General features: G+C 46.9%; 1 protein-coding gene across 1 annotated transcript in view; it reads right to left on the bottom strand.

Annotated features, from left to right (window-relative positions):
* tmem214 (transmembrane protein 214) overlaps nt 1-13195 on the bottom strand; it is a 127622-nt gene that overhangs the window by 40209 nt on the left and 74218 nt on the right. The window contains exons 8-11 of the mRNA XM_084195832.1: nt 12933-13034; nt 8484-8625; nt 5911-6002; nt 5648-5696 (exon numbers count right to left, since the gene is read on the bottom strand). Of these exons, the coding sequence (XP_084051958.1) occupies nt 5648-5696; nt 5911-6002; nt 8484-8625; nt 12933-13034 (385 nt within the window). The remainder of the gene's footprint in view (nt 1-5647; nt 5697-5910; nt 6003-8483; nt 8626-12932; nt 13035-13195) is intronic.

Here is a 13195-nt window from a genome sequence, read left to right as displayed (position 1 = left end):
TCTACCAGCTGAGCTCCATTGGACCAAGCGCCGTGCTCTACCAGCTGAGCTACAGAGGACCAAGCACCGTGCTCTACCAGCTGAGCTACAGAGGACCAAGCGCCGTGCTCTACCAGCTGAGCTACAGAGGACCAAGCGCCGTGCTCTACCAGCTGAGCTCCAGAGGACCAAGCGCCGTGCTCTACCAGCTGAGCTCCAGAGGACCAAGCGCCGTGCTCTACCAGCTGAGCTCCAGAGGACCAAGCGCCGTGCTCTACCAGCTGAGCTCCAGAGGACCAAGCGCCGTGCTCTACCAGCTGAGCTACAGAGGACCAAGCGCCGTGCTCTACCAGCTGAGCTACAGAGGACCAAGCGCCGTGCTCTACCAGCTGAGCTACAGAGGACCAAGCGCCGTGCTCTACCAGCTGAGCTACAGAGGACCAAGCACCGTGCTCTACCAGCTGAGCTCCAGAGGACCAAGCGCCGTGCTCTACCAGCTGAGCTCCAGAGGACCAAGCGCCGTGCTCTACCAGCTGAGCTACAGAGGACCAAGCGCCGTGCCCTACCAGCTGAGCTACAGAGGACCAAGCACCGTGCTCTACCAGCTGAGCTCCAGAGGACCAAGCGCCGTGCTCTACCAGCTGAGCTCCAGAGGACCAAGCGCCGTGCTCTACCAGCTGAGCTACAGAGGACCAAGCACCGTGCTCTACCAGCTGAGCTACAGAGGACCAAGCGCCGTGCTCTACCAGCTGAGCTACAGAGGACCAAGCGCCGTGCTCTACCAGCTGAGCTACAGAGGACCAAGCGCCGTGCTCTACCAGCTGAGCTACAGAGGACCAAGCGCCGTGCCCTACCAGCTGAGCTACAGAGGACCAAGCGCCGTGCTCTACCAGCTGAGCTCCAGAGGACCAAGCGCCGTGCTCTACCAGCTGAGCTCCAGAGGACCAAGCGCCGTGCTCTACCAGCTGAGCTCCAGAGGACCAAGCACCGTGCTCTACCAGCTGAGCTCCAGAGGACCAAGCACCGTGCTCTACCAGCTGAGCTCCAGAGGACCAAGCGCCATGCTCTACCAGCTGAGCTCCAGAGGACCAAGCGCCGTGCTCTACCAGCTGAGCTCCAGAGGACCAAGCGCCGTGCTCTACCAGCTGAGCTCCAGAGGACCAAGCGCCGTGCTCTACCAGCTGAGCTCCAGAGGACCAAGCGCCGTGCTCTACCAGCTGAGCTCCAGAGGACCAAGCGCCGTGCTCTACCAGCTGAGCTACAGAGGACCAAGCGCCGTGCTCTACCAGCTGAGCTACAGAGGACCAAGCGCCGTGCTCTACCAGCTGAGCTCCAGAGGACCAAGCGCCGTGCTCTACCAGCTGAGCTCCAGGGGACCAGGCGCCGTGCTCTACCAGCTGAGCTACAGAGGACCAAGCGCCGTGCTCTACCAGCTGAGCTCCAGGGGACCAGGCGCCGTGCTCTACCAGCTGAGCTACTGAGGCCTTAATGTTTTATAGTTGGAGCAGGACCATTTAGAAAAGCTTTTCCTATTGTTCACGTTTAAACCCACATTTCAAATCCTAATAGTTCAGAAAGTATAGTATTTTTGGACACGCCTAACCCTAACCTCTAAGTAGGGACAGTCTGCACCAGCCTGGTCATCAGTACTAGACATCCTCACACCGGCCACTAGGGGCAACAGTAAGCACTGGCACCTTCAAGTAGGTTTCAGGGCCTATCCCAAACCCTAACTTAACCATTCGGAGTTAATGCCTAAACTTAACCTTAAACACTAACATTTGGAACAACTTCAAAATTGGATGTTTGAGAAACATGGATGAATGTCTAATTCTGACGTAAGACCGTGAGAACTGGTAGGTCTGAACAGTTCAAAGCTGGTTTGGAGTTGATCGCTGAAATGGTGAAGGAGGAGATCGGTCTAGAATTGTTACAACATTTTACCATTGAAGTCCATTGATTTGGGTTTGCATCCCATGTGAAAGTGGTCACTCTCCAGGGGATCTCTCTTGCCTCCACTATCCGTGCTCTACCCTTTTGGTTCCATTGCCTACAGTGGATGTCAGATTATTTATGGCATGCATGCCCAAAGCAGACATATGTGACCCGTTTCAGGAAACTAGGCATATGTCACGCATCACTACTTCACAGGAGAGGCATTTGAATGTAAATGCCTTCGGGAACATGTGAACTTTCATGTGCCTTACTGACAAACTTGTATGCCTTCTGTAAATACGAATACAATTGTTAAATGATGAGCCTAGTTGGTTTAGCTACGGAAAAAGACAGGAACCTTCCCGCTAGCCATGATTGGCTGAGATAATGGATGGTCTGGACATGCCGAGAGATGAGTTCGGATTGGTCTGCCATGTAGCAGGCGTCTGATTGGTCTGCCGTGTAGCAGGCGTCTGATTGGTCTGCCATGTAGCAGGCGTCTGATTGGTCTGCCATGTAGCAGGCGTCTGATTGGTCTGCCATGTAGCAGGCGTCTGATTGGTCTGCCAGGTAGCATATTTCTGTCTATAACGAACTGCTCAGTAGGTGTAGGTAATTCTTTCTAACGCGTCTTTTCTGAAAGATATCACGAAGAACTGCAAAAGTGTTGCTCTTCCCTTTCTGGAGGACAGAGTTTTGAAATCAGTGGAATGCCCGGTGGAAGCAGAGTATGATAGCTAAGGAGATGGAGAAAATTCAGGCATTTGATTGCATATGCGGAGGGAAACACAGAAGGCTGTTGTAGAAAACACCTGTCTCCAGATTACATCTTCAAACTAAGGGCAACCATGGCATCCGTGACAGAGAGGGAGAAGGGTCCATCCATGTATACGGGTAAGAGAGTCTAGCTAGCTACATTTTCAGATATTATAAGTTTCTAATTTTGTCAGAAAGTTTTCTTTGCAAGTTAAAGCGTACTGTTGTCTAGCTAGCTAATGTTAGCTGGCTGGCTGGCTCGCTAGCTAACGTTACATGTATGATCTGTGTAGTAATGTTATTCGTATCTCAGAGCCATTTGCATTGCTAGTTATAGCCTGATGTTAGCTAGCTAGTTAACACTGAACCTAGTTGGTTAGTTTTAGCTACCTTTAGATTTATGCAGGGTAGTAACGTTATGAGTTGGGATTATGGGTAATTGTTTAGCTAGCTAGATGTCTAAACAAAACACTCCACTATGCAAGGAACCATTTCACTGTACCGTTTACACCTTCTGTATCCTGTGCACATGACAAATAAACTTAGATTTTATTTGATACAGTGTGTGTTTACTAGAGATGGTAATGTGAAGTACAACATGACCTGCACCAAAGTCAAATTAGGATATAACGTTAGGCCAACGAGACAGTGTCCAAGTTCTAAAATACTCCGGTAGAATGCCCTGCTTTTATTCCATCCCTCCCAACCGTAAGATATCCTCTGTAATTAGCTCACCATGAACTTGTGAGTTTATTTTCCTGTAATAATTAATACAAAATTAGCTAAAGTTACAACATTGTCAGCTATATGATATGGTGATTATTTGAACTGCTGGGCTAGTCAGCTTACTTAACAAAACGTTGTTTAGAAAGTTGCTTTTAGTTGCCTGGTTTGACATATAGATCGACATATACTAAATTCATTTTTTAAACGGATGGTTTATTGGTGTTAAAATATACGATTTATGCTATTTTGGACCACCAGGCTGCTGATGTCATCCAGCCTGTAGTTTTTGGGTTTATACTTTTTCATAACAACAAGTTTGATGTCGGACGACAATAGAATGTTGATGATGTCACTGCGACATGTCGATATGCGTAGTATAAAGCAGCCTTTAGTGTTGACATCTTTGGTTGTTTAGTCCACTACCGTACTCACTCTGTTTAGCACATGGCCTCACATGGTCTACCCTGCTAGCCTACCCTGCCACTACCGTACTCACTCTGTTTAGCACATGGCCTCACATGGTCTACCCTGCTAGCCTACCCTGCCACTACCTTACTCACTCTGTTTAGCACATGGCCTCACATGGTCTACCCTGCTAGCCTACCCTGCCACTACCTTACTCACTCTGTTTAGCACATGGCCTCACATGGTCTACCCTGCTAGCCTACCCTGCTAGCCTACCCTGCCACTACCGTACTCACTCTGTTTAGCACATGGCCTCACATGGTCTACCCTGCTAGCCTACCCTGCCACTACCGTACTCACTCTGTTTAGCACATGGCCTCACATGGTCTACCCTGCTAGCCTACCCTGCCACTACCGTACTCACTCTGTTTAGCACATGGCCTCACATGGTCTACCCTGCTAGCCTACCCTGCTAGCCTACCCTGCCACTACCGTACTCACTCTGTTTAGCACATGGCCTCACATGGTCTACCCTGCTAGCCTACCCTGCCACTACCTTACTCACTCTGTTTAGCACATGGCCTCACATGGTCTACCCTGCTAGCCTACCCTGCCACTACCGTACTCACTCTGTTTAGCACATGGCCTCACATGGTCTACCCTGCTAGCCTACCCTGCCACTACCGTACTCACTCTGTTTAGCACATGGCCTCACATGGGAATCCCTAAAGAGATGGGTGGTCTCTCTCACTCTCTGACTCTACAAGGGGTCGAAAGCATTCCACAGGGAATGCTGGCCCATGTGGCACTTCTTGACACAAACCAGTGTGCCTGGCACCTACTACCATACCCCGTTCAAAGGCACACATATTTTGTCTTGCCCATTCACCCTCTGAATGGCACACATACACAATCCATGTCTCAAGGCTTAAAAATCCTTCTTTAACCCCGTCTCCTCCCCTTCATCTACACTGATTGAAGTGGATTTAACAAGTGACATCAATAAGGGATCATAGTATTCACCTGGTCAGTCTTTAATGGAAATAGCAGGTGTTCCTGATGTTTTGTACACAGTGCAGTTTGGTCACTTATTTTGAGCAATAAAAAAAAATTATATTCGAGGAAAGAAGCACCTTGCTCTTGCTTGCTGGATATAAAAGAGGCTACAGCTCAAAATGAACTGGCGGGGAGGTTTGAATGGTGAGAGCTTCTTTGATGTGATCACATTGGCTGGTGATAAAAATGCTATAAAACGTGAATCCTCTGTTCTCCACATCGCCCAGTGAAATGTATTACATCAGAATGCCCAATGTTACAATGTTTCCAATCAAATGTATTAATTAAGTTACAACATTTTCCTATTAGTCTAATTTAAATGAACATTGTGATTGGAGGATAGCTGTGAGGGTTATCGAATCAGGATCAAATCCTCTGATCTCCTCTAGGTCATTAATGATAGAATGTACATATTTGAAGAAAGACCCGTCTCTTTGGCAAATGACAGGAGTGGGGTGTACTAGCTGAACAGAGATGGCAACCAAGCCAGATCGCTATGGTTTTACCACACAACTACAATGACATTCTCTTTCTGTGTGTTCAGACATACAGCTATGGTGGTCATAGCAACATCATCACAATACGTTGTCTGTAGTAACCAAACTGACCTGATGTAAAGACACATCCATTCAGTTGTAGTTGGATGGTTATGAAGATGCAGACTGTAAACTGATTCTAGCTGTTATACCCCAATAATTAACTTCCTTTCCTCCCAGCCAATCCTGAGCCAGTACACGGATGACCTCATCACTGAGACGGGACAGAGGCAGTTACCATGGTTATATTGTACCTTGGGTGGCAGAGTGTTCCAGGACTTCATTAGATGGTTTAACAGCAGACTAGAGAGAGAGAGAGAGAGAGAGAGAGATGTATTACAGCACGCTACTTCATATTATTTGCTTAAAACGTGTATGCATTTGTATGTACCTGGACAGGTGTTAAATATACAGCCGTCTCCAGACCTAGACTCTGAATGGTGTGTGTTGTACCTGGACAGGTGTTAAATATACAGCCGTCTCCAGACCCCTAGACTCTGAATGGTGTGTGTTGTACCTGGACTGGGGTAGGTGTTTGGTGTATAGCTGTCTCCAGACCCCTAGACTCTGCTGGTCGACAGATAGACACTCTGTCATGGAGCTGAGCAACTAGAGAGAGGGGGGGACATGACAAAATTAACGTATTGGACATGACAATACTCTATCCATTAACCATACAAATACTAGAAATTATTTTTTGGTGAATGTTATTTGTTGAGGTGGTTGAAGACACTTGTCTGATTCTTTGTGTGTATACACTGAGTGGACAAAACATTAAGAACCCCTTTCTAATATTGAGTTGCACCCCCCACCCCCTTTTTGCCCTAAGAACAGCCTCAATTTGTCGGGACATGGACTCCACAGGGATGCTGGCCCATGTTCACTCCAATGCTTCCCACAGGGATGCTGGCCCATGTTCACTCCAATGCTTCCCACAGGGATGCTGGCCAATGTTTACTCCAATGCTTCCCACAGTTGTGTCAAGTTGGCTGGATGTCCTTTGGGTGGTGGACCGTTCTTGACACACACGGGAAACTGTTGAGCGTGAAAAACCCAGCAGCGTTGCAGTTCTTGACACAAACCGGTGCGCCTGGCACCTACTACCATACCCCGTTCAAAGGTACTTAAATATTTTGTCTTGCCCATTCACCCTCTGAATGGCACACATACACAATCCTTGTCTCAATTGTCTCAAGGCTTACAAATCCTTCTTTAACCTGTCTCCTCCCCTTCATCTACACTGATTGTATTTATTATGGGTGTATTTATTAAGTGACATCAATAAGAGATCATAGCTTTCAACTGATCAGTCTATGTCATGGAAAGAGCAGGTGTTCTTAATGTTTTGTCCACTCAGTGTGTTTGTGTGTGTTAATAATAATAAACGCAACATTACAACAAGTTACAGTTCATAGAAGGAAATCAGTCCATTTAAATACATTCATTAAGCCTTAATCTATGGATTTCACGTCACTGGGAATACAGATATGCATCTGTTGGTCACAGATACCTTAATTAAAAAAAGTAGGAGTGTGAATATCTGGGATTTGTTATTTCAGCTCATGAAACATGGGACCAACACTTTACATGTTGCGTTTATATTTTTTATTCAGTATATACAACAGTGCCTTCGGAAAGTATTCAGACCCCTTGACTTTTTCCACATTTTGTTAGATTACAGCCTTATTCTAAAATGGATTAAATTGTTTGTATCTGGGGAGTTTCTCCCACTCTTCTCTGAAAAGCCTCTCAAGCTCTGTCAGGTTGGATGGGGAGCGTCGCTGCACAGCTATTTTTAGGTCTCTCCAGAGATGTTCGATCGGGTTCAAGTCCGGGCTCTGGCTGGGCCACTCAAGGACATTCAGAGACTTGTCCCGAAGCCACTCCTGCGTTGTCTTGGCTGTGTGCTTAGGGTCGTTGTCCTGTTGGAAGGTGAACCTTCGCCCCAGTCTGAGGTCCTGAGCGCTCCGGAGCAGGTTTTCATCAAGGATCTCTCTGTACTTTGCTCCATTCATCTTTCCCTCGATCCTGACTAGTCTCCCAGTCCTGCCGCTGAAAAACATCCCCACAGCATCATGTTGCCACCACCATGCTTCACTGTAGGGATGGTGCCAGGTTTCCTCCAGACCTGACGCTTGGCATTCAGGCTCATCGCGCTCTAGCGACTCCTTGTGTCGGACCGGGCGCCTTCAGGCTGACTTCGGTCATCTGTTGAACGGCGTTTCCTCCGACACATTGGTGCAGCTGGCAATCTTGGTTTCATCAGACCAGAGAATCTTGTTTCTCATGGTCTGACAGTCTTTAGGTGCCTTTTGGCAAACTCGTAGCGGGCTGTCATGTGCCTTTTACTGAGGAGTGGCTTCCGTCTGGCCACTCTACCATAAAGGCCTGATTGGTGGAGTGCTGCAGATATGGTTGTCCTTCTGGAAGGTTCTCCCATCTCCACAGAGGAACTCTGGAGCTCTGTCAGAGTGACCATGGGGTTCTTGGTCACCTCCCTGACCAAGGCTCTTCTACCCAGATTGCTCAGTTTGGCCGGGCGGCCAGCTCTAGGAAGAGTCTTGGTGGTTCTAAACTTCTTCCATTTAAGAACGATGGAGGCCACTGTTCTTCGGGACCTTCAATGCTGCAGAAATGTTTTGGGACCCTTCCCCAGATCTGTACCTCGACACAATCCTGTCTCTGAGCTCTAGTTTTTGCTCTGACATGCACTGTCAACAGTGGGACCTTATATAGACAGGTGTGTGCCTTTCCAAATCATGTCCAATCAACTTAATTTACCACAGGTGGACTCCAATCAAGTTGTAGAAACATCTCAAGGATGATCAATGGAAACAGGATGCACCTGAGCTCAATTTCGAGCCTCAAAGCAAAGGGACTGAATACTTATTATGTAAATAAGGTATCTGTTGTTGTTTTTTAATACATTTGCAAAAATGTCTAAAAATCTGTTTTTGCTTTGTCATTATGGGGTATTGTGTGTAGATTGACGAGGGAACAAATGTGTTTAATTCATTTTAGAATAAGGCTGTAACATAACATGTGGAAAAGGTGAAAGGGTCTGAATCCTTTCCCCCTGCAGCGTGTTACCTCTCTCTTCATATCATCAGGGCAGTGGGGCGTGGCCCGGGACAGGAAGGAGGGCAGGTAGGTATGGAGGGTCGTCTCTGGCTTTGCCCCAAACGCCAACACCTTCAGACGAGGGTACAGACGACGCAGCTGCTCCTGGAGGCTATGCACGCAGTCACACACACAACAAATTAATACAAATCAGTGAAATATGAAGCGGGGTAAATCAACTTTGTATGGCTTTACCTGGGAGACAGGTGTGTGGGTGTTACCTGGGAGACTCCAATGTAACAAACAGAGCAGCTGCTCCCCCACTCCAATGTAACAAACAGAGCAGCTGCTCCCCCACTCCAATGTAACAAACAGAGCAGCTGCTCCCCCACTCCAATGTAACAAACAGAGCAGCTGCTCCCCCACTCCAATGTAACAAACAGAGCAGCTGCTCCCCCACTCCAATGTAACAAACAGAGAAGCTGCTCCCCCACTCCAATGGAGCAAACAGAGAAGCTGCTCCCCCAAACAAATATTTTTGCACCCCCACTTTTTTTAACCAGAAAATCATCATGATCCATTGGGTAATTGGTCATTTTCAATGATTAGTAATGTTTTGAGCTAGTCTGTATTAAAATAGTTATGTCCATTTTATATATGATATAATAATTAAGACGTGCCACTGTTTTGGTGCAGTTAGAAAGCACTAGTGGTGTTTATGTTAAAAGGCACCTGTTGTTTCATGTCCGATGCACTCAGAGTGTTATTACATATCATTTGAGCCGCCGCACCGTGAGCAAATTCATTGTATCATTTTATTTTGCCTGACGAACAGGCACACAGGGCACGTGCCCCGGGCCTCCAGATAGCATATGATAGCAAAATGTGTAGGATTGCAGGAAATCAGCTTTAAAACTGCAAAATTCTCTCAGCCTCATGACAAAATGTGTAGAACAGCTACAGATAAAGCTTTAGATAAAACTGCAAATGTTGTGTTGAAATGTAGGACGTTAGCTGTTTGCCATCTATTTTCCAACATCAATCAGTTAAATCACATTGTTAAACTGCTTTCATTCAGTTACAAAAGTATCAGTCCTGGCTGAGCCTCCGTTGCGAGGCGAGAGCACCGCGGCCTCTTCGTGGTTACAACGCCCTATGGACCAAATGAAAAACCACATGATAATTGTGTCTTGATAAAACAGCTCTGCTTGGCAAGTAGACTAAATTAGCCATTTCTACCCTCTTTCCATCAAAGTTGCTTTAAAAAAAATGTTCATGGTGACAGCACCTCAAACAACAGCACCTCAAACAACAGCACCTCAAACAACAGCACCTCAAACAACAGCACCTCAAACAACAGCACTAAAAAGTGTTCATGTCGGAGGAAAAGCTTTTCACACTTTTATTCTTCCTCGTACTTTATGATTGTTCTGTTTCTTCACAATTTTGTCAAATATGTAGCCAAAGGGTGGCTATTTGAAGAATCTCAAATCTAAAATATATTTTGATTTGTTTAACACTTTTTTGGTTACTACATGATTCCATATGTGTTATTTCATAGTTTTGATGTCTTCACTATTATTCTACAATGTAGAAAATAGTACAAATAAAGAAAAACCCTTGAATGAGTAGGTGTGTCCAAACGTTTGACTGGTACTGTAGACTGTAGTCTCCTATTGGTGATGATAATCCTCATAGTTACGCTGCCATATCATAGTGAGAGTTGCTGAAAAAATAACTAGCCAATGTTTGCAATGATGAAAAAAAGACCATTGAATTGCTATTTTGACTTCCTGTCGGTGTTGCTTGTGTTTGATATGCCTAAATAGCTGCATGTAACTCAGAATCTAAGAAGAAATCACTAGACGGCCGTCATGTCATGCTTCTGTTTAGTTTGTAATACTGTTACAAAGTTTGTAGGAACATGTCGATCATGTCTTTTGTGTACAACATGTAAATATCTGGATGTATCCTAACTCCAATCCTGAAAAAATAGAGATTGTGCTTGCGGCGGCATTGGAATGCACTAGATGTAACATCTGGAATGTCTTTCATGTACAACATGAAGTTCCACAGATACAGTACAGCAGCTCAGTTAAAAAATACCACACACGCGCAGACATCTGGATGACAGGTGTGTGTGTTACCTGGATGACAGGTGTGTGTGTGTTACCTGGATGACAGGTGTGTGTGTGTTACCTGGATGACAGGTGTGTGTGTTACCTGGATGACAGGTGTGTGTGTTACCTGGATGACAGGTGTGTGTGTTACCTGGATGACAGGTGTGTGTGTTACCTGGATGACAGGTGTGTGTGTTACCTGGATGACAGGTGTGTGTGTGTGTGTTACCTGGATGACAGGTAGGTGTGTTACCTGGATGACAGGTGTGTGTGTTACCTGGATGACAGGTGTGTGTGTTACCTGGATGACAGGTGTGTGTGTTACCTGGATGACAGGTGTGTGTGTTACCTGGATGACAGGTAGGTGTGTTACCTGGATGACAGGTGTGTGTGTGTTACCTGGATGACAGGTAGGTGTGTTACCTGGATGACAGGTGTGTGTGTTACCTGGATGACAGGTGTGTGTGTTACCTGGATGACAGGTGTGTGTGTTACCTGGATGACAGGTAGGTGTGTGTGTTACCTGGATGACAGGTGTGTGTGTTACCTGGATGACAGGTGTGTGTGTGTTACCTGGATGACAGGTGTGTGTGTGTTACCTGGATGACAGGTGTGTGTGTTACCTGGATGACAGGTGTGTGTGTTACCTGGATGACAGGTAGGTGTGTGTTACCTGGATGACAGGTGTGTGTGTGTGTGTTACCTGGATGACAGGTGTGTGTGTTACCTGGATGACAGGTAGGTGTGTGTTACCTGGATGACAGGTGTGTGTGTGTTACCTGGATGACAGGTGTGTGTGTGTTACCTGGATGACAGGTGTGTGTGTTACCTGGATGACAGGTGTGTGTGTTACCTGGATGACAGGTGTGTGTGTGTTACCTGGATGACAGGTGTGTGTGTTACCTGGATGACAGGTGTGTGTGTTACCTGGATGACAGGTGTGTGTGTGTGTGTTACCTGGATGACAGGTAGGTGTGTGTTACCTGGATGACAGGTGTGTGTGTGTTACCTGGATGACAGGTAGGTGTGTTACCTGGATGACAGGTGTGTGTGTGTTACCTGGATGACAGGTGTGTGTGTTACCTGGATGACAGGTGTGTGTGTGTTACCTGGATGACAGGTGTGTGTGTTACCTGGATGACAGGTAGGTGTGTGTTACCTGGATGACAGGTGTGTGTGTGTTACCTGGATGACAGGTGTGTGTGTTACCTGGATGACAGGTGTGTGTGTGTTACCTGGATGACAGGTAGGTGTGTGTGTTACCTGGATGACAGGTGTGTGTGTTACCTGGATGACAGGTAGGTGTGTGTTACCTGGATGACAGGTGTGTGTGTGTTACCTGGATGACAGGTGTGTGTGTTACCTGGATGACAGGTGTGTGTGTGTTACCTGGATGACAGGTGTGTGTGTTACCTGGATGACAGGTGTGTGTGTTACCTGGATGACAGGTAGGTGTGTGTTACCTGGATGACAGGTGTGTGTGTGTGTGTTACCTGGATGACAGGTGTGTGTGTTACCTGGATGACAGGTGTGTGTGTTACCTGGATGACAGGTGTGTGTGTTACCTGGATGACAGGTGTGTGTGTTACCTGGATGACAGGTAGGTGTGTGTTACCTGGATGACAGGTGTGTGTGTGTGTGTTACCTGGATGACAGGTGTGTGTGTTACCTGGATGACAGGTGTGTGTGTTACCTGGATGACAGGTGTGTGTGTTACCTGGATGACAGGTGTGTGTGTTACCTGGATGACAGGTAGGTGTGTGTTACCTGGATGACAGGTGTGTGTGTGTGTGTTACCTGGATGACAGGTGTGTGTGTGTTACCTGGATGACAGGTGTGTGTGTGTTACCTGGATGACAGGTGTGTGTGTTACCTGGATGACAGGTGTGTGTGTTACCTGGATGACAGGTGTGTGTGTTACCTGGATGACAGGTGTGTGTGTGTTACCTGGATGACAGGTGTGTGTGTTACCTGGATGACAGGTGTGTGTGTGTGTGTTACCTGGATGACAGGTGTGTGTGTGTTACCTGGATGACAGGTGTGTGTGTGTGTGTTACCTGGATGACAGGTGTGTGTGTTACCTGGATGACAGGTAGGTGTGTTACCTGGATGACAGGTGTGTGTGTTACCTGGATGACAGGTGTGTGTGTGTTACCTGGATGACAGGTGTGTGTGTGTTACCTGGATGACAGGTGTGTGTGTGTGTGTTACCTGGATGACAGGTGTGTGTGTTACCTGGATGACAGGTAGGTGTGTTACCTGGATGACAGGTAGGTGTGTGTTACCTGGATGACAGGTGTGTGTGTTACCTGGATGACAGGTAGGTGTGTTACCTGGATGACAGGTAGGTGTGTGTTACCTGGATGACAGGGCGTTCTTGGGCATGTAGGCAAAGTCCAGCAGAGGGAAGAACTCTTTAGGTCCCATGACACCAAAACCTTTAGTCAGGTTAACATGGAGCCTGGAGAATGAACGAACACACACACACATTACAAAAACAGAAAGTACAACACACCTCCAACAGTGTAATACTGAAGTTGAAGCCAGCCACACCTCCAACAGTGTAATATTGAAGTTGAAGCCAGCCACACCCCCAGCTGTCCAAAATGGACCCCTTAACCC

The sequence above is a fragment of the Coregonus lavaretus genome (assembly GCF_964263955.1).
Source record: "Coregonus lavaretus genome assembly, contig: HAP1_SCAFFOLD_198, whole genome shotgun sequence".
In the NCBI taxonomy this organism is placed as follows: Eukaryota; Metazoa; Chordata; class Actinopteri; order Salmoniformes; family Salmonidae; genus Coregonus; species Coregonus lavaretus.
This window is presented reverse-complemented; position numbering and strand designations above follow the sequence as displayed.